This window comes from Drosophila novamexicana, unplaced genomic scaffold (assembly GCF_003285875.2).
Source record: "Drosophila novamexicana strain 15010-1031.04,08,12 unplaced genomic scaffold, DnovRS2.1 tig00001062-arrow-arrow-pilon, whole genome shotgun sequence".
Classification (NCBI taxonomy): Eukaryota; Metazoa; Arthropoda; class Insecta; order Diptera; family Drosophilidae; genus Drosophila; species Drosophila novamexicana.
The window spans coordinates 1,071,523-1,097,338 of record NW_020824838.1 but is presented as its reverse complement, the minus strand read 5'-3'; the positions used below and the strand labels follow the sequence as shown (position 1 = coordinate 1,097,338).

At 36.9% G+C, this 25,816-nt stretch overlaps 2 protein-coding genes across 2 annotated transcripts; both read left to right on the top strand.

Moving 5' to 3' along the window:
• Positions 1–2,821: 2,821 nt before the first annotated feature.
• LOC115766103 (polyadenylate-binding protein, cytoplasmic and nuclear) lies at positions 2,822–4,403 on the top strand. The gene is made up of 2 exons (XM_030709923.1): positions 2,822–2,924; positions 2,976–4,403. The coding sequence occupies exons 1-2, from the start codon at positions 2,848–2,850 to the stop codon at positions 4,180–4,182; spliced, it is 1,284 nt and encodes a 427-aa protein (XP_030565783.1). The 5' UTR covers positions 2,822–2,847; the 3' UTR covers positions 4,183–4,403.
• Positions 4,404–23,895: 19,492 nt separating this feature from the next.
• LOC115766143 lies at positions 23,896–25,034 on the top strand. Its single transcript, XM_030709977.1, has 2 exons — positions 23,896–24,033; positions 24,113–25,034. The coding sequence occupies exons 1-2, from the start codon at positions 23,911–23,913 to the stop codon at positions 24,623–24,625; spliced, it is 636 nt and encodes a 211-aa protein (XP_030565837.1). The 5' UTR covers positions 23,896–23,910; the 3' UTR covers positions 24,626–25,034.
• The last annotated feature ends 782 nt before the right edge of the window (positions 25,035–25,816 follow it).

Genomic DNA, 25,816 nt, shown 5'->3' with positions numbered 1-25,816 from the left:
AAAATAGAAAAATGCGATTTTCTCTAAAACTGGCTGGACGATTTTCTTGATGTAAAAAGCAAAATGATTGATAATTCGCGATCTATATGTTAAACTACCGTGCATTTGGGGCCATTATCGGAGAAATAGAATAATAAAGGTCGAAATATTGTCGCCATTTTGATAAATGATATGTTAAGTATGTAATGTTGCCAGCTAGTTTTTTTTTGCATAACAGAGGGTATAATAAGAAAAATAGTAAAATGCGAATTTCTCTAAAACTGGCTGGACGATTTTCTTGATGTAAAAAGCAAAATGATTGATAATTCGCGATCTATATGTTAAACTACCGTGCATTTGGGGCCATTATCGGAGAAATAGAATAATAAAGGTCGAAATATTGTCGCCATTTTGATAAATGAATATGTTAAGTATGTAATGTTGCCAGCTAGTTTTTTTTGCATAACAGAGGGTATAATAAGAAAAATAGAAAAATGCGAATTTCTCTAAAACTGGCTGGACGATTTTCTTGATGTAAAAAGCAAAATGATTGATAATTCGCGATCTATATGTTAAACTACCGTGCATTTGGGGCCATTATCGGAGAAATAGAATAATAAAGGTCGAAATATCGTCGCCATTTTGATAAATGAATATGTTAAGTATGTAATGTTGCCAGCTAGTTTTTTTTGCATAACAGAGGGTATAATAAGAAAAATAGAAAAATGCGATTTTCTCTAAAACTGGCTGGACGATTTTCTTGATGTAAAAAGCAAAATGATTGATAATTCGCGATCTATATGTTAAACTACCGTGCATTTGGGGCCATTATCGGAGAAATAGAATAATAAAGGTCGAAATATCGTCGCCATTTTGATAAATGAATATGTTAAGTATGTAATGTTGCCAGCTAGTTTTTTTTGCATAACAGAGGGTATAATAAGAAAAATAGAAAAATGCGATTTTCTCTAAAACTGGCTGGACGATTTTCTTGATGTAAAAAGCAAAATGATTGATAATTCGCGATCTATATGTTAAACTACCGTGCATTTGGGGCCATTATCGGAGAAATAGAATAATAAAGGTCGAAATATCGTCGCCATTTTGATAAATGAATATGTTAAGTATGTAATGTTGCCAGCTAGTTTTTTTTGCATAACAGAGGGTATAATAAGAAAAATAGAAAAATGCGAATTTCTCTAAAACTGGCTGGACGATTTTCTTGATGTAAAAAGCAAAATGATTGATAATTCGCGATCTATATGTTAAACTACCGTGCATTTGGGGCCATTATCGGAGAAATAGAATAATATAGGTTGAAAGATTGCCACCTTTTCGTTATTATACGTGCATAAATACTTAAATGCATAGGTGTCGTCTTTTGCAGCAGTCTATTTTACCAAAGATAATGTTTTATTGTAAAATGACAATTATTTTATATATTACTGCATTTCTCTTTCATATACAAGTATTTTGAATTAATTTGTTCCCGCCCAATACTTTATAACATTGTTCAACACTGATTCCGAGCAGTGGTTCGGTTCCCGTTGGATCTAGTAGCTCGATAGGCATTTTGAATGAACAACATGAGGTGTGCTTACATTTTGCCATTTTTCTAAAAAACTGGCTGATCGATTTGCGTAGAATTAATGCGTAAAGCTTCCTTAAACATGTATCTTCAAGTTGGTATACCGTGCATTGAGGGCCATTATCCCTGAGAAAAGTTATTAGGGTTCAAGTGCAAGGGTGATTTTTTACGGTCATTTTGTATGGGGCTAGCAACGAGGTTGCTGCACTGTAGTACAAATATCTTAAAAACGTGCTGATCGGTTTTTATAATTTTTTCACGATTGGATAGGTGAAACTATAGACTTCAATCGTGTATATGCGGTTTTCGGGGCCATTATCCCTGAAGTAAGATATTTAAAGAATGGCGAAAACCTAACTTTTCAACCCCTTTGTTTACCCATATTAAAAATTAAAATTCAAAAATAAATGAATGTAGATAGTAAATAATTTAATTTTTTGCAATTCTGCATTTAAATTTATTTGGTTTCGTGCTTAAAAACATAAATAAATGCATTTGAAAGTGACCGATAGTTTTCCGATAACAAGTACCAAAATTCGACGCTAAGTCACCGCCGCTAATTTGACGCACGTAAGCCTATGTACGATTCTTTCCCTTCAAGAGATTATCGATAATAATTCATGAGCTCGATATAAATTTAAGCCGTTTACTCAACACTGAAAGCAACATTAACTACGATATTTGTCGTTACTAGAGAAAACACGACATTTGCTCATTTCGCATATACAAAAATTGTCTAACACTAAACAGATAGTTGTATGCCTAACGTTATTAATACACAAATGCACCGTTACTGTTAGAGCTTTGTAGCTATCGATAGGTAATCGTTAGGTTTTTAAAAAGAATGAAATGCTTAGAAAAAAATAATTTTGTAATAAAAATAGGAGAAAAAAAACACAAGCGATACTTAAACTACAAAACAATTTCAACTATTTGTTTAAGCCTTAACAATTTATGTAGCTTTAGCTTTAACAATTTGAGTATAAATATAAATATATCATATTGCTGCAGCCTTCAGATTGAGAACGATTGTTCCAGGCGTTTCAGGTATTTCGACATGAAATATTTCTACAATTATTAATAGAAAATATACATAATTATTTACAGACAAATCGTGAGATATTTAGAATATTTAGAAAGTACCGATAACTACGGCAAACACGCAAAGTTATCGATAACTTAGGAGCTCAAGCTTGCAAGACATTGACTGGCATTTAACTAAGAAGCCAGTGCTGTATAACGTGGTTGTTAATTGTAGTTTTTGAAAGCTGTCAAGTGTAATGAGAATGCATAAAAGTTTATTTCGATTCCTGCAGCGCTCAGTGCTGTTTCTTCTGAGATACCTCTGGAGCCTTGTGTAAGTGCATAATCGTTTGTTGTTTGTTTTGGTTTTTGATTTTGTATGCAGCTTGCGCTTAGTGGAAACCATGAGCAACATTAAGACGAGCAACATTAAGGATGAGGTGTTTGCCGATTACATGGCCACGGCTAGCAGTTCACCAGCTGAGGATCAAACGGGTGAAATCACAAATCTTTTGGTCAACTATTTGCCATTCGATATGCTGGAAGGGGAGCTGCACGCCCTGTTCGTCAGTTTCGGCCATATTAAACACGTTAAAATCATACGGGATGCCGAAACGGGCGCCAGCCACTGCTATGGCTTTGTCAACTTTAGCGCGGCCGGCAATGCCAACTTGGCTCAGGTGTGTCTGAACGGGCGCCAGGTGCGCGGCAAGCGCCTGAAGGTGTCGATGGCCCGTCCCTCCTCGATGGACATTAGGAATGCCAAAGTCTATGTGGCTAATCTGCCCATAGACTACAACGAGCAGAAGGTGAGGGCCACATTTGGACGTTATGGCAATATCCTGGATTTGAATGTGCTCAAGGACAGATTCACTGGTCTGTCTCGTGGCATTGCCTTTGTGCGTTTCGATCTGAAGTCATCCGCTGATATGGCCATATCGGTTATGAATGGCTATACGCTGGAAGGTGCCAGCTTTCCGCTGCAGGTCAGGTTGGCCAAGCGGCCCAAGGCTTGGGAAGCACCGAAGCCACATCGATTCGTGGACCGCGACCAAGAGCTCACACCCAGCCAGGCCACGCGCGCTGCGAAAACTCTCATGAAACGTAACATGCCGAAACAGACTTCAGCTGACATATCTATGGACTCGGGTAAGGAGAAGTCAACACAGTTCAGGCGGCCAATGGCCTTTAGGTTTGGACAGAATGCGTTTTCTGAGGCTTCCGCATCAAAGCCAGCTCCTGGCGGCTACAATCTCCTGATGAATGTCAACTTTGGCAAGGGCCGCAGGGTCTTGGCAGTGCCAAGGGCTGCCTCACTAATGGATCCTGCATCAAAGCAACCCCTGTGCCCTGCTCCCAGTAATGGCAAATCCTTAGATCCGATCCTTGAGCCGCACTCCCAACCGGTTATCGAGTCGTCACTGGATCTACCAGATACCAAAATGGACAACTTATTTGATGGCATTAAGAGCATGAAGAATATCCCGCCATCGTCGCACAGAACACTCTACAAATTTCCACTCGGTCTCAAGCGCAACGATGCGCCAGGGCCCGAACCTAAGACACGTGGCTGCTCCTTTAACTGCCTTTAAGTTTCAGGAAGATTTTCTTACCTTAAAGACAACAATTTTACATGATTTACATGATTATTTAACTGATTCAACACAATTAGAAACTATTTATAGACTTCAATTTATTTATTTAAAATATATTAGAACACTTTTCTTAACACTCTTCTGGGTACAGAGAATGAAGCATAATAAGAAAGTGTATTTAGCTTTGGAATGTCCACGATATAGTGTTCCTACAGTCATATAGCAGATGTTCGATATACAATATGAATAATATGATAAAATCAATATAAAAACGATTTTAAATTAATATATATAAAAATAATATCTCATTATTTTAATTTATATTTTTCATGTTTAAATGAATTTAACAATTTTATCGTAAAGAAAATAATAAGATATTATAATATTGTTTCAATTGGGCTATATATATAAACTTCTAGTGATAGATTAGAAAACTAAGAAGTAAGAAAATCTTCGGCAAGCCGAAGATTTAATACCCTTGTAGACGCTTTAAAGTTTTGCAAATATTTGAGAAAGGTGAAGCTCGTAAGCACTGAGTTTGATGAAAAGAGCTTGGAAAACTGAATATTTTGCAATACAAGAACCTACATTTCGACCGATTCTTCCTATATAAAAAAAAGTATATATAGTAGTAGAGATAAAGTAGCTCAACCTGTGTTGAAATAGTTGCGAAAACTGGGTTAAAGAAAATGGTCTCGGACTGTTTCTAAAATATGTCTGAACAAGATATAAGATCTTGTATCTATATAGTCTAACATGCCAGCCAATTGGCCGACTCACTTTCATGAGCATTTTTGCAGTTGCATTTAAGTTATTTATTTATTTCATATCTTAAGTCTACACTCTTATGTGAACCTCCTTTGCAAATAAGCCACGCCCAGCTGGCAGCCAAAAACAAACCTGAAAAAAATTAACAGCTTTATCATGCACATAAGAAATACTCCTGAATAAAAATAAAGAGCCCAGCGCCCTGAGGCAGCCTCTGTTTCGGATGCACATGAATGCACAAATATATATGGTATATACACGATATAAATAATGAAAACAAAGGGCGCATAAATATCTAAAGATCGCTGCAAAGCAAAAAAAAAAAAGCAAGAAAAAAAGGAAGAAACGCATGCACGAATGTAGGTGGGAAACAAGTGAATTGAAAATTATTCCCAATTCGTTTGCTTTTCTCATTATAATTGAGGCGCGGGTCTCGCTGAGTTCAATTCTTACTTTTCGGCTCGCAACATGTTCCCCAGCCAGAGCATATTGCCAATGGGCAGGCAGATTTAACTTACAGATTTGTTGGAGGGTCTTCCCACCTCTTGCGAGGGCCCCGACTCGCTGGCAATTGTATGATGATAACTGCGGATACATTCATTTCTTAGCATGCTTTGTAACATTCAATAGAACTTCAGCTGGTTATTTACTATTATCTTGTATATACTAATGAAATGTACCAGATTTAAGAGATTTATGTAGATTTTTACTTTAGAGTTAATTTAATAATTAATAATTAGTATCTTTTTTCTTTAATTGTATATATGAATGAAATACATTTAAGAGTTTCGTGCAGATTTTGAACCCAATAGTCAATTAAAAATGTTCTACGAATGCTGACTTCTCAATTTCTTATATAATAGAAAATACTTGAAAATTTTGCTCAAGGTTATTTTTACATGATGTTTATGTAAATGTAATGTATATATATATTTCATATACTTTTATAATAAGTTCAAGATCCTCTATATTATTAAAATATGATTTAAAGTCTCAGTCGTTTAAAATTATATTCTCTTTTATATATAAATATACTATTTAGATATAAATTTATACATATAAATATGTTTTATATATAAATATGATATTTACGATTTATTATAATGGCATATATACACACACACAAAATCATAGTTTATTATATTGTTAACACAACTTGGTAGTATACGTAATATAAGCTGCATGTTTCACTATGAGAATTGCATAGGGGGGCGATATTTAAAAATACATTTTTTTGACTTTGCTCCGAAGAGGTAAAAGGGATTAGTATAACAGAGCAAACATACGCCCCGGCACACACATATGTATATTCATTCCCCTACTACTTTGAAGACCTATTTACACTGATCGGCATTCAAGATATTTGTTGTAATCGATTTTATTATTATGTTATAATTTAATAAGATTTGTCAAGGGTACGGGTTCTAATGCCATAGTTGCCATTGCTATTTAACAAATGTTGGCCAATATTTTAAAGTTATATTTAATATTTTTAATAATATTAATAAAAAAAATATTGCTTTTGTCTGACCGTTTAGTTGCCTTTAATGATAATTGACTGACAGACATCAATACAAAATGATCTCTGTAAGAGTATACAAATTTCAGACTTTTGTTAAATGACATTTTTAAGTGAACGTGTGTGTCGCTTATTCATATATGTGACATATCTTTTCTGATATCTGTTACATAATTATTTGCATTGCATTGCGGCAGGTGATTCCAATTACCTTTAGTTCGGCATCATTTCTTCCGGCATTGTTGGGTAACTTTCGGTCGAAAATCACAAAAAGGGATTTTGTTTTGTTACAAAACATTCTGGTTTATTTTTTTGCAATTTTGCGGCTTATATATTTTTGCTGCAGCATAAAAAGGGGTAGAAATAAAAGAGACAGAAACTAATCAGAAGGAAAGGAAAAATTTAATTTCATTTTCATTTTGCCCAAGAAAATGCAAATCAAATTTTCACTTCTTTGTTGACGTGCTTTCATTTTCTTGAAAGAGTTGCTTGTGATAGTTGGTGGGAGGCTCTGGAGGGCTACTGGTTCTGGGCATTCTATAGGGCGGTCTGTGCAGCCCAATGATAAGCAGATTATGCGCTGTTACCAGCATTTGCAAACCTTTTTTCCTTACATTTATTTCTTTTTGTGCAAGTCTTGTGGATATTTCATTTCACTTTATTTCTTTCCATTGTCGTATTGACATTCGAGACATATTGTTTTCAACAACATCATTATCAGCTTAATGGAGAGTCGTAATCAATTTTAAATATTCAAAGTATGGGACCGTCATGATTCGAGCTGTTGGGCTGTCGTGGGCCTCTCTTTGCGCTTCTCAAAGTGCACTCGCATGAACATTTTCATCTTCTATACAAGCACACATATTTTATGTGTTCGCTCATTTGTCTTGCTTTGTACGTAGAACATTGAGAAAGCACAGCCCAATCGCTGATGGGGCATGTCAACCAGAGGACACAATCCTCCTGCTGCTGTTCCACACAGGCTGCACGTCAGGATAATTAAGAAATTTTTCAGTACCCATTTGCAGAGACCAAATGGTATTGTGGTGGGGTTTTCGGAGGGTGTATGAAGTGGCCAGCTACGTTTCGTTGGTGGTGAGAATTTCGTAATCGAAATAAATGAAAATTGATTGAATTCCATTAGTAGGCCAAGGCAAACGTAGTACATGCCGCCTGCAACTCAAATTAGGCGAAAACTAATGAGCCATGAGCATTACGACAGACATTGGGTACATTTTGTGCGTGGGGAAAACTTGCGGTGAACTATCCATTTGCCTGGTAGAATTATGGACCTCCTTTAGAGAACCGTCAGACATCATGCGCTTCATTAGATTTATTTAGTGTGCGGGGACGAAATGAAAGTGGAGAAAAATCAGCTAGCAAAAAGTCCTGAAATGATGTGACAATAAGCAGTAGAAAAGTCAGCTTTAGCTGAGTTCCAATCGAATTCCACTCAGTTTGAAATGAGATGGGGTAGAGCGAAGGATGTGTGATCTGTTTGAGAACTGTTCGCTTAATTTTGCTCAAAATAGTACAAAGATTACGTTTAAAGACTATTTTAATTATAACAAATTATTTTAAGGTTGTGAGATTCCTGAAAGCTAATTCCTTAGAAATCTAAAAAATCCTTGGTATTGGCTTCCTACATAGGTCAATTGTCGGCGACATAGATTCTTTCTTTCATTGCTCTGCTCTGCTTCCTCCCGACCTACCAGAAATTATCGCCCCTTATTCCTACAGAAGTGCTGAAGTATGTACAGCCTTTTTTTTTTGTCTTATGCCTAAATTAAAATAGCTACTACAACTTTTTCTTCACTGAACTTTCTCCCCCCTAGTAAAATCTATGCTTTCAGGTTAACTTCCGGAACTCACTGACTACGTCCAGCTATAAGTAGACGAGCAATATGTGCCGAACAGGCTAACAAATCTCCACCCCCCTAGGGTCAGTGATTTCCTATCACTATTTCCCTGCCCTCTTTACTTAATAAACCTGAATTTAGCTTAAAATGATTATTGTGTACTTCGTAATTTTCTTTACTTCTCTTTTTAATGCGTATAAATATAAAAATCGAATATTCTCACTTAATATAGTTAATTAAGATTAAAAGGGCCAAGCTGGCCGGACGGGCAAATGAAATACCCCCCATTATGTCGGCCGTGTTATTAGACATTTTTGTATTCTGCTTTTAGCTTTAAATTTTTCTATTCATTTTCTATTATTAATTAAAAACGAGAAAGAAGGGCTATCTTCAGCATGCCGAAGATTTAATACCCATGCAGACTCACCCTTTTCATAATGATTGGCTCGTATCTAAGAAGCACAGGGAAAATAGTTAATGCCGAGTATGGTTAAGATATCTAGAAAAACAAAAGGTTTTTCAAGCAAGAACCTCATTTTGTCCGATGTTAATAGGATTTGGCCTATTTATGAGGAGCATAGTAAGACTAATAAATGAAAAGTTTTAAAGCTAAACTGAGTTGGCATATAAACAGATATACTGACAGACGTACATGACTATATCAACTCGGCTGTTAATGCTGATTTAGAATATATACAACATATACATAATATGTACTTAATGGGGTCGGATAAGTCTCGTTCTACGCTTTAACCTCTTCTTAAAATACCCCCTGCAAAGGGTATATAAGAAAGAGCAACAGATATTGCTGCTATCTTGGAAGGTGGCAACACTCTTAAACTCAACCGAGGTCTCTGTCGGCAAGCTGCCTAGGTGGCAACGCTGGCACCTCAAGTCTTCAGCCAACTGCATAGATTAGCCTACTGCCAAACTCCATTTCTGAAGCGTTCTGGCAGGGGCCTTGGGGGGCTTTGCAGAAGAAACGCGCTCAAGTTGGAGTCGCAGCGGGTTGTGACAAGATTGTCAGTAAAATCAGTGCAACGCATGCGTGCAACATTCATCATCGTCAGTGGCAACACACGCCAACAGATTGTTGCAACATATTTTATGTGACTACTCCACGTTCTCCCGCACACCCCTCTAACGCTTACGCTTGAAGATTTTTTCAATTTTTGCGAAAATTACATCATCATTTATGTTGAATGAGAGTTTTTTTCTTGTATATATATGTTTTTCCTGGCTTCTGAATTATTAAAAAATTTCTTTGTCAACAAATCACTTGGTTCGGGCAACGTTAGGTTAGCTTGACTAAATAAGGTGTGCCCCCTCCCCTCTTGTTCTGAGCACACCACCCGCCCGAAATACACACGCACACACACAATTTACATTAGCTCCCCAGTATATTTACAGTATGTGTGCGTTTGGGAAATTTAAAAACGTCGCAAACAAATTTGTTAACGTTGAGGGTTGTTACACTTTAGAGGGTTGCCAACCCCCAACGCCCGCCCCCTTAGCCAACATCGGGCCTGATGATGTATGACTGCCAAGGTACAAAATCGTTTTCAAACATAATTTTGTTTGTCTGACACCTATGCGAAGTCGCATAAATCTTCAGCTTAAAGCTGTGCGCGGCTTTAAGCCATAGCTAAAAAAATGTTTAATACCCTGTAAAATGGATGAAACGGGCATAATGAAGTTGAATAAATATATATTTTGATCATATATGGTGAATAGCAGATAACTTTGTTCATATTATCAATTTTGTTCTTTTTTCGAGCATATCTTTAACATTTGAAAAGCTGGGAACAATATGTTCATTTTCGTTTACATTTTTGAAAATCGATAAGTATCGATGTTGAAGCGCTTGTTTTTTCGAGCATGTATAAGTTAAAAAGGTGGGCTAACATATTTGCTGAATAATTTCTATTTTTGGTAATCAATTTTAAAGGAATTGCTTTTTCAGGCATATTTCTAAGATTGTAAAAGCTACTGATTCTCGATTATGATATTAAATTTGTTAAAAATCGATAAATATCGATTTTAAATCGCTCGTTTTTCAGCATTTCTTAACGATCTAAAGAACTAAGGACAACAGATTTGGTTGGTAAGCTTCCGCCTCTTTACTTATTTATTAGAATGCACTTTTGTTCCACATCTCCAAATGATTCTATAATAATCACAAAAGTTATTAATCACATTAGTTTCCATAAGGTTGTAGGCGAGTCTGGTCACAGGGTATTTCCTAGTAGGGCTAGATTAATTTCTCGAGCACTCTTGTATGCGTTTTTGTTGTTGGATGCCCTGCGGCAGTCGTTGACAAATTCAATAATTTTTCCCATTACTTGGGACATTTTTGTGGGCTTGTTTTTGTCTGACGAGCGAAATTGATTGACGTTGAAAGAAAAGGCGTCAATCTTTGTGTGTGTGTGGGTGTGTGTGTGGGGCTAAATTTAATTTCACCCACAGAACAACGCATACAGGCGTAAGAAATCGACACCTGCCGACAGACACCGGAAAATAATCAAAATAAAATATGGATTTTTCTTTCACTTTGTTCGCATTGCCCTGAAGTTGCCTTCAGGCGAAGGAAAATATGTAGAGCCCCATTAAGTGGAGTCTACCAAAGCGCAATTTGTCTTGCCTGATGTGTGCGTAAGTGTGTGTGTGTGTTGAGTGCGAGTGTGCCAGCGTGCGTGTGTGTCTGATAGGCCGTAGTTTTAAGCTCCCCAGCAAACAAGCGGAAGTTGCCCGTTGGGCGCAGTCGGAAAGGAAAGGGGGACTCGCTAATACTTGAAAATTTGTGTTAAGGCTTTGCAGTTAGAATTTGGGAGTAGATAATGCAGCAAAGCTGCTTTTCGGCATCACAATGGGGCGCCCAGTGCCACGCCCAGGTGTGTAGGCTTTAAGATCCCAAAAATTAGATTCCCACACAAAGGGTTGCCACATAACCAGCAAACCCCAATGTTGCAATTGTAAAGTTATTGTGCATAGTCCCTTCGCATTGTGATAGAGGTTGGTTTCCTTAAAGGCAAATAGTCAATTTTGAACTGTGTCTAAGAATATTATTTATATGTATATAAATAGCTATTATAAATGATAACGTATTTTTGACAACAGAATAATATTTTATTTCTTACTTTTTTATAGGCTAAGTTATATACGAAATCTTTGTTTACCAACTTTATTTTTTGGACTGCGTGTGTTTATTTTTGTCCTGTATTTTTATATGCTCAGCCAGACAAATACATCTCTTTATTACTCTCTCTATTTTTCTCTTGAAATAATTTGATTTCTGATTTCGTTTTTGGTTCGCATTCTTAAACGTTTTACTGTCTGCTCGTAAGTCTGGCACATTAACTTTTTGTTTTTTCAATTCTTCTTTGTTTCGCATTCTTAAACATTCATTTCTTTTCTTATTTGTCAAAATCGTTTGATGGCTATCACATCCTTGTTTCGCCTAATTAAACGATTTACTAGTTGCGTTTTTAATTTGTTTTTTAACTATACCAATTAAAGGTATAAGTTACCACTCCTGAGTTTCTTTGATTTTCTACTTAGCTTTTACTTATCTAAAATAATGCAAGCAATAAATTCAGTCCAAGTATCCTTTCTATCGTAACATAGCGGAAACAAACTCGAGAAGTTACAGACAAAGATATATGTACAAGTATTTGCAATGTTAAAGAAACCGCAAATAATTGCAATTTCGATTGGAGTTGCAGAAAAGTAACAGGCAAACATTCCCAGCCCGAAATAATTTTCGCAAATGGAATGCAAAACTGGAAAACTGTAGACACTACGGCGCAACGGGTTTCCCATTTCAATAATGCTGCTTGCACACACACGAACGTGCCCCAAACTATTCGAAAATAGTTTCGGAGCGATGCAGGGTATACAGGGGGAGAGCCCGAAAAAATTGTATTATTGAAGTGCAATAAATTGGAGTCGAGCGCCAAACAAGACAAAACAAAGCAAGTAATAATGTTCTACGTGTGTATCTAGAGCAATCGATTGGCCGATACCCTGTATTCAATTTAATTCAACTAAAATTGTAATTTTAATTTTCAATTAATTTGAATATATGTACTATTTGATGACAACTTGACGAAGGTTCTGTAAGCAATTATCGAGTTTTGTATGTATGTTATCGCTCCTTGTGACTATCGTCTGTAGAAAGTATCGATAGCAGCAGCATTGCTCGTTTTACAGCACTCATCACAAAGCGATATTCAACTTCGACTTTGCTTATTTGTATAGACACTGGGATCAAATAGAAAGCTGTTATATATATAATATCAAGAATATAGCATGAAGTATAAGATAGTATGAGAAAGGTCTCCATATTTTTGTGGCAGACATTACTACAACCTAGTCATGCCGTTTTCCAATTTTTATGGTGTGTACAGGGTATAGCCAAAATCAAATCGATACCAAAATGGTCAAAAGTTTTAATTACCCATAAAGATGTTCTTACACATAACTAACAAAACAGCAGTAACAACTACATCAACAACAACAACAACAACAACAATAACAAGGAGAAGCAAGTGCTAACGAAATGTTTTTGTGAAATTGTTGTGGGTAAATACTTTTTCCGGTTTCGGTTGAGGCGTCCGGATTGTAATCAGGCTCAGTGAAGCAGCAGCTACAAGCAGCACAAGTATGAGTTTCGGCTCATAAAGAGCATAAAGCATAAAATTGGCTAATACTTATTGGTTACGTATCCTTCGCCCCGCGCACAGCCCCTCCCCCTGTAAACAAGTGGCCCGTCTATTGTATGGCAAATTATTTTTTTTGTATCCTGATTTTGACCATTTTGCTGGCCGCACTCGCTTAACAATTCTCCGAAATCAATGGCCAATAGCAAATAGGCAACACATTTTCTGGTCAGTCATTTCGCTGTGAGCTGTTGAGCACCACAATTGGCGCCCCACATCCACTTCCTCGATATTTCCTACCTCCCCTCGACAGAGCCAACTTTGCACTGTCATCCGTGTGCACGCCCTCGAGATACTCGTATCTGTCGAGTTTCCGTTTGGGGCCTTGTTGTGTTCTTGAGCTCGAGAAGTTAAGAATTCAATTGACCACAAAATCAAGATTATTATACGACCAGTCAAAGCCAAGTGTGGCAGCTGGCCAAGCACGCCGGCCAAGTGTGGGTGGGCCAACTCCTGTGCCCACTGCTAGCCGACAAGCGGAAGTGCTGGCGGCGATGGATAATTCTCTGAGTGGGATATTGACGCTGTGACGCGTGATTGGCTAACGAGTTGGGAATTATAAGATGACAGACAATAGAACTCAGCTTTAATGGTAAACGATAATTGGGCTTATGCGATAAGCTTAAATATTTAGGCAATGGGTCAACAGTTTTCTTTCGTCATGTTTTTTTACTGGAGTTTCCGAGAATGTATTTGATGACGTTCAACTTAATATTATGCTTTAATTAGGTTATATTCTCGAGTTATTTGACTATTTCCTCTCTAACATATGCAATGTTGCATAAAGATATCTTTCCCTTTCGCTCTCGCTCTCTCTCCCTCTCCCAGTCTTTTGCACTCTCGCCCTCTTTGGTTTTAGTTACCTTTAATGCTAGGTCTCTCTCTCTCTCTTTTTTTTCAGAAGAGAAAAAGATTTTTAATATTTTGTAAATAGTTTTCCCCTCTCACTCCCTCTTTTTCTCTCCCTCTCCTAGTCTCTCTTTCTCCGGCACGGTCACTCTTCCTCTTTCTCTCTCCCTCTTCATAGAGTAAAAGCTTTTATAATTCTTCTTTGTGCGATCTTCTTAAAGGTTTTAGTCGCCTTTAAAGCTAGCTGATCAACGCTCTTTCTCTCTCTCTCTCTCTCTCTCTCTCTCTCTCTCTTTCTCTTTATCTAGCTGTTTCTATGGAAAGAACAAGATTTTTAATTATTTTTTAATTGTATTATTTCTTACTATTTCAATTATATATTTTGTATGTATATATTTTTTATTTCATTCATTTAATTATTTCTCACTGTAATTCTGAATGTTGTTATATTAATTTTCCATCAGAAATCATCATAATGCAGTTGTTTGACATCTAAATCATACTGTTTGCCGTCTCATGTGACAAGCAGCACTCAATTAGCCCGTTTCATGCTTTGGCTCATGCTCATAACCAATATATAGTAGAGTCCGGTGCTGTAGCCCCCGACCAGGAGCTGGGTCAGTTTTGGTTAATTGAAAGCAAACAACGCGACGGGAAATGTTGGTCAAACACGCAAAAGAAATGGGCAAATACAAACCCCTAAAAATTATTTATGTTTCCATATATTGACCATTCATTTTGGCTTTTAACGCCAGCAGGGGGCATGGGGTATGCGCACAGGGTGCGCCACGGCGACAATTTATGAACTCATGGGCCAGTTTTAGCATTTAACATTTGTTTGGTTACGTCGCGGCGACGTCCGCTGATTGCCGGTGTCGCCTTGCACGGATATTTGTGAAATTGTATCGTCCTGGCCTGTAACTTAATTAAGCGCCTGCCAACTTGGGTCGGGCCAACACAGCCGAAGCCAGTTCAGGCCAATTGACACGGTGACACCAACGCGTGCTGCGGGTCGCATTCGTAGTCTTCCAAGCATATCCTGCATGTTTACATAACTCACAGTTTCTTTGGACAACATCTTGATGGGGTACTGTGACTATGTCGTGTGTTATACAATGATATAATGTGGAGGTCCGTTCCTTAGCACATCAGTATCCTCTGAGGTTAGGCTTGGAAAGGTTGTTACGTGTGCTTTTAATTTGTGTTACATATGTATTATATTTATATAAGTTAGACAATAAGCTCACACATACACATATACATTTAAATAAATCTAATGTAGTAATAGCCAGTAACTATATAGTTCTAGGATCGAGTTCCTTTAGTTTAAAGGAGCTAATCGTTGATCTAAGGAACAATTATATAATTAATAGTATTTCTGAAATACTCCAGATTTGATTAGAATTTTAACTGAAACTCAACAAGTCCACAAGAGTTTAAAAAAGTGTTAAACAAGTTTTGTTGAGTCAATGTTGATCCCGGTCTGATCTATATTACAATTCAAGGCTCAAAAGTAAGTTAGGCAATAACCTATATATATTACACAAAATTAATATATTTTATAATAAAATCAGTATTTTTGTGGAAAAGCAAATATTTTTTAAATAAATATTTTAAAATATTATTTATAAGATATTTCAAAGTTATTTTTTTCAGTTCATTATATATATAATATATTGAAATTTTAGGCATGGTCGTTGATTCCGTTTCTGTTTTCCTTTTACCACCTAATCGCTCAGAAAGGCCATTCAAACTTCGTCACGAGAATTGACTGAGTCAGTTCTTTCCCTTTGTGCCATTTCATGTTGAGGCAGCATAATTTTCAGGCATTTAGCTTGACCAGGCCGGAAGCATTTTGCTTAAATGTCTGGTCATTTGTAAATAGTTCGTGTTTCTTGGCCAACACTTGACGGAAATGAGCAAGAAATGAGCCACAGCTTGTGTCGGCTTTCAGGGTGGTTGCCCAGTGGCTGGCGGGGAGTGTGACCACAAAAATGTCACGACTTTCACCTGAAATGGTTTTTGGGTTGGGTGAAATTAGCACGACATTAAATTACATGATTTGGTCGCTGTGATAGGAGCCTGGTTCATAACTATATATTCGTTTGTGAGGCCTGACATGAGTTATGATCTCTCAGTATTTGGGCGAGTGGCTCTGCCCGGTGCTTTGCATATTTGATGCGTTCTCTGGAATGTATTCTAATAAGCCGACTATATATATATTGTGGATGTCTTAGTACGTTTTAATTAGGTCAATGCTTTTGGACTAAACTTTTTGGGGGCTTGTCACATGAAAGAAACTGTTAAGCAAATAAGTCTTGATTTGTATACATTTAATTTAAAGCAATGCATATTAAAATGTATTAATTTTCATAATTTGTATACAGTTTGAATATAATTAAGTGATTGCTTAGTTCATGTTATAGCAGCCAAAACATTTCAGGACGTGGCACAAAGTGGGGAGAGTAAGTGAGACCAGCAAGAAATCGTTTAAGAATGGCGCACAAAGAGGAATTCACAAAAGAAAAAGTGTTCCTGGAATGAGGAAAGCATGCAAGTGTATAAGATGGCAAATAGAAGGTTTTCAAAAAGGCCTATATGTTCACAAGCTTTGCATTCATTTCAGATAATCTGGTTGCAGAAATGAACGCACATGCAAAGGCTCTTTGCGCAATTAGCCAATTTACTAGGGGCGGCTCACTCATTCGGGGCTCTGTGAAGTTTTCTTTGGAACATTTAGTTGAAATGGTCAGACATTTGTTACGTGGCACTGCCAAAAGTCAGCCAGTCAGTTAGCCAGTGGATAGAAGGGCAGCAGACGCAACGTCCCAGCGGTCGTTCATTTCATGGCCTGCATCATCAATAACTCATGCCCGGCCAATTTGTATACTTGGACAGTTTTGCGTTTGGCGCTCTCTTGACTTTTGGCCAGCTTCGTCGCACCGTTGACTACGACTTCGCCGCAAGTCGAAACCAATCCGAAGCTCACGAACATGGTCTAGGCTTTGGCGTTGGCTCTAGCCATCTGAGCCACATTTCAAAAACAGTTTCCAAGGCATAAATCACATAAATGCTCCAACAGCTCTCTGCAAACGGGAACAGTTCGATTTGCCAGCTTCCAAGTACATTTTTTGATACTCTCGTCAAGGCTATACACATTTGTCGCTGAAGCGTGTAACGTATTGGAATTTCAATTTTATTTTATATATATTAATTAGGTTGAGTGTCTAGCCTTCTACTTGAAAGAAATTTGAATAGATCATTGTAGCTACTATTTGTATAAAGCTGTTTTAAAACGAAATTTCATTCTCTGTAAATTTTGTGTTTATAATTATATTTTATACTGAAACGTGATTATTTCTAGCAGAAGGGAACAACTCTGGATCTGTGTTTACTACATGTAAGCCCAAAGAGTTACAAATTTTACGTTTCCAGCTCTTCAGAATTCTTATAATCTTCAATAATTAATTTTAATTACCTATACTTCTCGATTTCAGAAGCTTACACGTAAGCTAGAGAAATTTTAAATACATTTGATTATCTTTTGGCAAATAAGCTGAATATGTTCCAAATTTGAAGCTCTTTTGGTTTCTAAAGAAGATACTCTTGGACAGACGGATGGAAGGAAAAACTGGCAAACATGAACTTATAATAAGTAGATTTCTCACAACTGTTTTCTTTCACCTATTACATACATTTTACAGAATATATCCAGATAACTTTCTCATATTTTCATACTATATTTACCCTTGGTCTGGACCTTTAGATTAAGAACTTTTTTAAATATTCAAGAGCATACCAAAAGAGTCTGTAAGAGTATTGAAAGAATGTCAGCTCTAAGATAGTTGCTGCCTGATATTTGTTTTCTTTTTCTTGTGGCCTGTGGTCCAATTCGCTGCGAGTTTTATCATAGGCAAAAATTGATTTTTTGTGTTGTTTCTATGTTTTTTTTTGTTTCTTTTCCAGAAATAACGATAAATTGAGCAAATGTCAGTGTAGAGCGCTCCTCCGGAATGGCCAGCTTTGTGACTGCAGAGTTGAGTTATAGCTGCGTTTGATATGTGGCTGACATGCCAGTCAACCACCTCCCGAAACCCCCCTGCAAACAGTTTACCTGTTACCTGCTAGGGTTGTGGCCGGTTAGCGGGCATATCGTATATCAGTTAGCTTCATCTTCATCTTTTCAGAGTTTGCCTGGTTTTTGGCCATATCGTCGCCTAATTTGCTCAAAATTGAGATTTATTGTCAACTGTTTTGTCGCAAAAAGTTTGCCCTGCCGGCAAATCGATGAAATTCGGCAGCCTTTGTGAGCCTTAGCTGTATGCCAGCACTTTGAATACATTAATATTTTGCCAGCTCATTTTTAATTATGATTAATGAGCAGCTAATGACTTGCACTCACAATGTCACACGTTCAGCAGAAAGTTCAAGGTTCAGGCGAAGTCCTTGGATATTCCAACAGAACTTCAGGCACACAAAATTAAATTCGAACATATTGCTGAAAAATAAACAAATCAAAGGACAATTTCACGCAACAAATGTTTCGATTAAAAAAAATGCTACTTCAAACCAAAAACTTGCTAAGGGGTTGCAACTAAAAAAACATACATCCCGCTCATATGTATGTGCAAAAAATCAAGAAGTGTGTGTACCATATATGTAGAAAAAAAATAGAGAAAAAAATGAATCGCAAGTAAAAACCCCAGAAGCAAAGCACACAACTTTATTTGATATTTGCTGAAGCACGACAATGAATAATAACTACACACATCAAATGCATCTGGTTAAAAAAAAAGAGAGAAAAAAAAACGTACAACTAACCGAGCACCCTTCAGTGGTAAATGGTATAGGGGTGCAATCTTCAAGTTTTGCTTTTTATTTTGCTTTAATAGCGAATTTCGATTACTTCTTTATGTGTGGTTCACAGCGTGAGTGAAATGCGAGGGGGCGCACATTCACAGTTTAGATGGGGTCCAAGATATAGGAATTGTTCCAAAAATTGGGTCTTGATTTTCGTGAAATTGGGCTAGGGACTTTTGCATTATCATTAACAGAATATATTTACAGATAAGCAAGAACATGGTCCCTAGAAAGCTGACATTTAATAATATGATTTAGACACATTTTGTTGCCTGCAGTGAATAAATAAATGAAACGCCTTTATAATACATACTTTACATTTTACTCAGCCCTTTGCTTCCAGCAAGTATATAGAGATGACTCTATATACATATATATAAAATGGTTTGTGCTGACTGACTGATTGACTGATTGATGATCAATATCACTTTTTTGTTTATCATTCGTTCGGTCTCAAAGTGTTTTTTAAAGATCATTGACAATCATCTGATTCGTGTTTCATACTTTTTGAAAATAAACACTCTTGGAATATATATATGGCTGAAAGATTAAATGGGCGAAGTCTTGAGCTTGTTTCACGCTTGTCGGAAATTAGTCAAAGGTTGCAAGCGTGAAGCTTTAAGCTTTGGCTTCTAGTCGGCTTTAAACGTATCTTCAAAGATCTACATAAGAACTATATTTTAACGAATTTCCGTGATTTTGGATATTCCACCCATTATTGTGGAAAATAGGCGAAAAATTGAGAATTTTTTGTTTATTGGTTTCAAACTGCTTTTTCAATGATATTTTATTATCTAGTATATATAAAAGGTATTAAGTTTAATCAGTAAAAACATTGCGATTATGACTTTTTTGAATGCTGAAAAATCCCTTTTTAATACAAATAGAGACCTAACCATGGCAGCATTGAGTCCTATAAATAAGATACTTTTTCCTTAACCTCACTCAACTCGCAAACAAACTGCAATCACTTTATGTGAGCAACTCACAGACGCATACACACCCAGAGAAAATGCAATAAAACTTGGGTAAATAATTTCCCGAAGTATCAGCCCTCTGCTGCCATATTATTTACACAGTTAGCTTCAGCAGACGCCATTTTGTATTGCACTATATTTATTTGTTATTGCAAAGGACTTCAGTGTCATATTTATCAACGTCTGTGGCAAATAATTTTATTAACTTTTCGCGCAAAACTTGAACTTACATTGAGGCTGTGCGGAAGAGGGTAACTTTTCGCTGGAAACTGTGAACTGTTCGCGAAAAGTTTCGGTTAAAACAGGTACAGTGTCTGAGCCTCAGTCTGAGCCTCGTAATTGTGCCCTGGTCCAGTTGGCCGGTGTCCGGTTGTGCCGGCAACTTTGTGCTCTACTACTAACTGCAGCGCATATTTTATTATTATCCTTTGCGCAAATAAATAGACTTTTGCGCAAATTACAAAGCGCACAACTAACTGGGCGACTTTAAGTTGAGCCAGTGTGGCAACTCTGGCGGAATGCATTCGTGTCCGTTTGTTTGTCGCTAGCGACAAAAACTTTGCCCAGATCTAATCAAAAATTCACTTAAAAAGTTTGCGCTTGCCCTCGGCTTCATGGCCAGAGCGGAATGACTTCAAGTGCAGCCCCCACATACCCGCCAACCTGTTCGCGTTCTCATTGTTGCATTTTCATTGTAATGGAAAGTACAGTCGGCTTTGGTCGAACTTGGGCGAGCACCTAATGAAATGTGCTCTTAACTCTGCGACAAGGTGAAAGTTAAACAATCAACGAGACTTTTTGGTTCCTTTATGCGCTGTCTGAGCGCTAACGATGCTCGAAGAGCTTTCGCATTTTTCTTATTTATAATTCTCAACAGCTTTTAACGCATGCAAGTCTAATATACATCGGCATTGTTTGTGAAGATCGCTGATAGCTATCGAGTTAAGTTAAGATAGTAAGTTATCTTAATGGAGCTTCAACGAACAGCAATTATGCCAATTGATAGAAAGTATCTTCCCGTAGATTATAAAGTGGCCAATACTGAAAAGAGATAGTGGAAATTTTTGAGAGCTGCGCATGGGTTTGGTAAGTCAGTGTTGAAAAGTGTTGCTCAATAAATATGTGTTGGATTTGTCGAACATACAGGGAATAAAACTCTTATTCATGATAAAAATAAAAAAAGGCATATAAATATTAATACTATAATTCGATTGCTGTCCGGACTTTAAAATTTATTGTTAATGCATCTATCACATTTTGTCAATCAAATTGACAGCTACAACATTTTTATATTTTGGTTACTTAACTTCCACAGGGACATTTGACGTTATTTAAACCAATTGCATTCAATCCATTCGTTTGGCTAATGGACATTGATTCACAAAACTGTCAGCTGCCACTGCTGCGAATGGTCACAACATGAACAAACTGTGGCAACAACAAGAATTATTCACATTCAGAATGTCTCATCTGCGTTCATTGAGTGTCATACATTAAGTGGCAATTTCAATATGCAACGCGATGAAAGTAACAAAATCTGTAGCCAATTGAGCAACTGCACAGAAAGCAACTTCAGTTGAAGAAATGCTATCGTGACGCTTGTCACTTGCCCGTCACCTTCCTTCCAGAGCCAAACAATGCGCCGGAAAATTGCAACAAAAATTTCGCGTGCACACTCAAAATTTTCAAGTGCAGCTTTATAAAGGGAGCCACCAAGGAACTCAGCTGTCTGTCTTAAATACCCTGTTATTGTAAAATAGGCAAATGATGCACGCTGGAGTTGGGTAAATGCATAAAAAGAGAGTATAGGCAGACTTCAGGTTATTGTGTTTATAAGAAAGGTTGTTTCTTATATGGAAAGGAGTACGATAATACCAGATACAGACGATTATGCTGAAGGAGATTTGAAGACGGAAATATACTGTGTTTATAATAAACCTAATAGAAAGTATAAAAAAATAAAATAAAATTGGATGCAACTTTATAAGATGAAGAAGATTAGAAGACTGTAGAATTTTGTGTATATAAAGAACCTTGGTAAAATGTGTGATAAAATTGGATAAAAATTTAAGGGATGACGGAGATTTAGATACAGAAGGACTATTTAGAAGAAACCTTGTGGTAAACTCGATTGATATGGAATAAAAAGTATATAGGTCTGTTGCTATAAGGTACACTTTCTCTTAATTGGTATCAAAAGCTTATTTAATTTTACGATAAAATGCACCTATTCTTCGGCTGTTCGAAAGTTTTAAATTTGTATCAATCTATTGTTTTAAGTCTTGAATAGAAAAAATATATTATTTTTTTAAGCATTCGTCTTCAAAGCATATCTCCTATGTAATCCAAAATTTGTATAAGGATCGGTTAAGAGTTGTTCAAAGTTGTATTAAAATCTATTCACTTGTACTTTAGAACTGTCTACAGGGTATTTCCAAGTGTAAGCTTCTTGCTTAGCGTACTTTTACTTGTTTTATTCCAGAAATTTTCACAAAATTTCAAATAACTTGCAATCAAGGTTCAGAAGCTAAAAACTTCTGCAGTCTGAGTTTTTTCTTCTCTTTTGCCTGGATGGTGGGTGCTGGCCCGAGGGGGTTTTGGTAGTATGGGTGTATTTCCCTAAACGCTGTCGCGTCTGGAAATCAATTTAAGTTAACTCAAGTCTATTGTTTCCGCGTCTGTTGAGCGCTTTAAGCATAGCTCTCAGTCTCATTTTCCCCATTCTTTTCATTCCGCTTTCTGAGTGCAAGAGTCGGAAGAATCGGCAACCTCTGTTGCCAGGAATTTTTATGAGCTGCCGTCGTCGACGACATCGGCCTTCCATCGTGCAACTTCAGACTGCGACTTGCTTGTTAATATTTCACCTAGATTGATATCGAGGGCGCAATGTAGGGGCATTGAGGGGCAGGGGGCAATGGAATTTCATTATATGCAGCCAAAGCCAAGGACAAAGACATGTTTTTAATAGTTTCGCATGTTTGCGCTGCCTGCTTTACTCTTTACTCTCTTCAATTTTTTTTTGGCAAGTCCTTTTTTTTTTTTTTATGGTATGCTCAAAGTTTTAACATTTTTGCTTTAGCATTTTGAATAGCTGCATATTTAACCAGCGAACTCGACATGCAAAATCCATCAGTTTAAGCATAATGAGGCTTGTTTTCTTGTAGGACCGAAGATTTGATAGCAGAGAAACCCAGCAATCATGAGCTTTACTATTCTTCTAACATTTCTGCAACACTGTAAGCCACATGTCTACAAGGATGTTTAATCTTCTGTGTTTTCATCTTATTGGAGATGTCCTTCACCGATAGCTAAGTATGTTTCCTATTGGTGGATTTTTAAGGTAACTCAGATAAATATAATGTGTAATATAATGTGGGAAAACGAAAGCTACCATTTACTCAAAGACCGGTAAGAAACAAGTTGACTCTTACTTTACTCTTAATTGTCGGGAGTGCTGTACCCTTAGACCCATACTAAGGGAAATGATTTCGTGATTGAATTCGGTGTTTTTTGTCTGATCTTCATAAAGTATTCAATGTATTACAATGGCAACAAACGTAGGCAAATACAAAAACTCAAGGCTATAGCTCCAAGAATGCTTTTTTTTCTCCAATTTTTGTGAGATTGGAATGACATATTCTGGATTTGTGCATACCATACGAGAGTTTCCATACAATACTCTATATAAACAAACTTGTTCTGTGTGGGCATTTCGTCGTGCTAATTAATTCATTTTAAGTCTCTACTTAGAGGGATGTTTGGACAGAAACACGTACATGTCTAGATCGACTATGTCTATGTTGTTGTACTGGGGTAGCAAATGTCTCCTTCTACCAGATACATACGTTTGCATTAGGCAATATACCCTATTTACCCGTTAGGCCATTGGCATTGGTTCACTCAACTATTCTACATCTTTGAAATAGTTGTAGTCTTATTAAACGTCTTTAAATTGATAAGACTATGATAACATAGTATTTTGGTCAATGGCTTAGACATATTTAGCTTTTAGTGCCCATATCAGTGCTGCCGGTCAGTCGTCAATTATAACTGAACTACCAAAGTGTATACATATATGTATATATGTAGGTAACTGATAAGCATAACAATATCAATTGCCCGGGTTGACACATTATTCAGTCACTAAACAGGTGCGGAAGAACGCAGATCCTCGAATGGAAAGCAAAATATTTGCTCTGCTGCTATCGGCACTCATCTGGACGGATTGTGCTCAATCTCAGCTGCCAGATGACTTTAGTTGTGAAACTGTTAGTTCACAGCGACTCAATTTAACAGCTGTAAGTTTGGCCTCTAACAGCAACTGTTGGCATGCTGTTAATGCTCTCTTTAATTTAATGCTCTCTCTCTTATTTACAGCTGGCGGGCTACTGGTTCGAGGCAGTCAGAGTGCCGAATGTGGATGTTATGAAATGCTTAAATGTCTCCGTGCCGGCAACGGTGGATCATGGATTGGAACTGCAATTGGAGTACGTCAACACGGTTGATAAACGACCTCTGACCGTTAAGGAGACCATTTCATTTCCATGGGATGACGCAACTGCGAACGGTCTTTTCAATTTGGAATATATTACCGAGTTGATGAACATAAGTGTCACCTACAAACTGGTCTATGCCCAACCCAAACTTATGGCCATCCTTTGCGGCTACTCTAGCATCTCGCCGATGCCGCTCTTCAAGATATTTACGCGCCAGCGCCAGCTTGATCCAATTATTGTCAGCTATATTACCAAGCAATTAGATAAAACCCCCTATGGTAATAATTTTCATTGGACAGAACAATCACCGGATCGTTGTAATGCTGCAGTCAGTCCAAAATTGACAGTCATAGTAGTATTTGGATTGGCAATCATATGTAGTCTATGGAGTTAATCAGCTGAAACAAGTGGCTGCTTATCGTTATCTGCTTATCGTTATATAGTTATGAGTCAATTTTGTTAAAACAAGTGGTAAAAGCTAGGTCAAATATTTGTATTTATAAGATATACATCGATCTGAGTAAGCGGACTGTACGAATTTTGAACAAACTTGAGCTGTATTCGATTTTATGCGTAGCACTCAGGCTGTGCCTTTTTATAATTTTGCAATAACAAACAAAGTGTAAAATTAATTAAGCTTTATAACTAATATATAATAATGTAAATAAAATTCTAGTCAAGTTGTACAGCAGCAAGTCAGTTCCTTGTTTAAGTTAAACATTCAAAATGTTAGCAAATTTGTTTTTAATAGATTCTGGTTGTTATAATACATAAATATATGAGGGCTCCGATCCCCTCAATTACAGAAAACATGTAAGCCACATCCAAAACAAAATTCTGAATCAATCAAGTTTATGTTACTTCGAGTGGAGCATAGATTATCTGTTTACCCTTGCAGAGGGTATTATAATTTAGTCGTGAAATGTGTAACGCATAGATGGAGACATCTTTGAGTGCATAAGGTTTATTTATTCTTATTAGTTTTAATCAACATCGGACCACTGTATCATATAGCTGCCATAGGAACGATCGGTCGAACATTAAGTTGTATGACAAACTATTTTGGCAAGGCACTATGAGTATTATGAAAAGGTTGGGTCTGTAAGGGTATTAAATCATCGGCGTGCCGAAGATAGCCCTTTTTTCTCGTTTTTGTGTGTGAAAGAGTTGTTTCCCACACCACTTGATGTTGCGACAGATAAACAGCTCACACAGCGCACTTTAACATATATAGGTACAAATCTTGTTATTTAATTAAAGATGACAAAAATGTAGCGAGTGTCTCTTACGACTTTTGATTTTATTCGCTTTCAGTGTGTACAACCGGATCGGGAATACTTTATCATAGCAGCTATTGGTCAAGCAGTTTATTGATATATATTTATTCTACAGCATTCTGGAGATAAGTGTTATCTCTGGTCATTATATAGTTTAATGCGTTTGTGAGCATTCGACTTTTTATGGGTACTCATGACGTTAATCAAATTAATAATTAAAACAAGTAAGAGGTTCTAGTCGGGAGCTCCCGACTAGGGGATACCCTGAACCCTCTTCCAACATGAAATGAATATATATATTCTATTTT

Excerpts from the sequence above, each read along its gene's own strand:
- LOC115766103 (XM_030709923.1), top strand. The coding sequence starts at position 2,848 with ATGAGAATGCATAAAAGTTTATTTCGATTCCTGCAGCGCTCAGTGCTG. Across the intron at positions 2,925-2,975 it reads AGATACCTCTGGAGCCTTGT|CTTGCGCTTAGTGGAAACCA; the intron begins GTAAGTGCATAA and ends TTTTGTATGCAG.
- LOC115766143 (XM_030709977.1), top strand. The coding sequence starts at position 23,911 with ATGGAAAGCAAAATATTTGCTCTGCTGCTATCGGCACTCATCTGGACG. Across the intron at positions 24,034-24,112 it reads AGCGACTCAATTTAACAGCT|CTGGCGGGCTACTGGTTCGA; the intron begins GTAAGTTTGGCC and ends TCTTATTTACAG.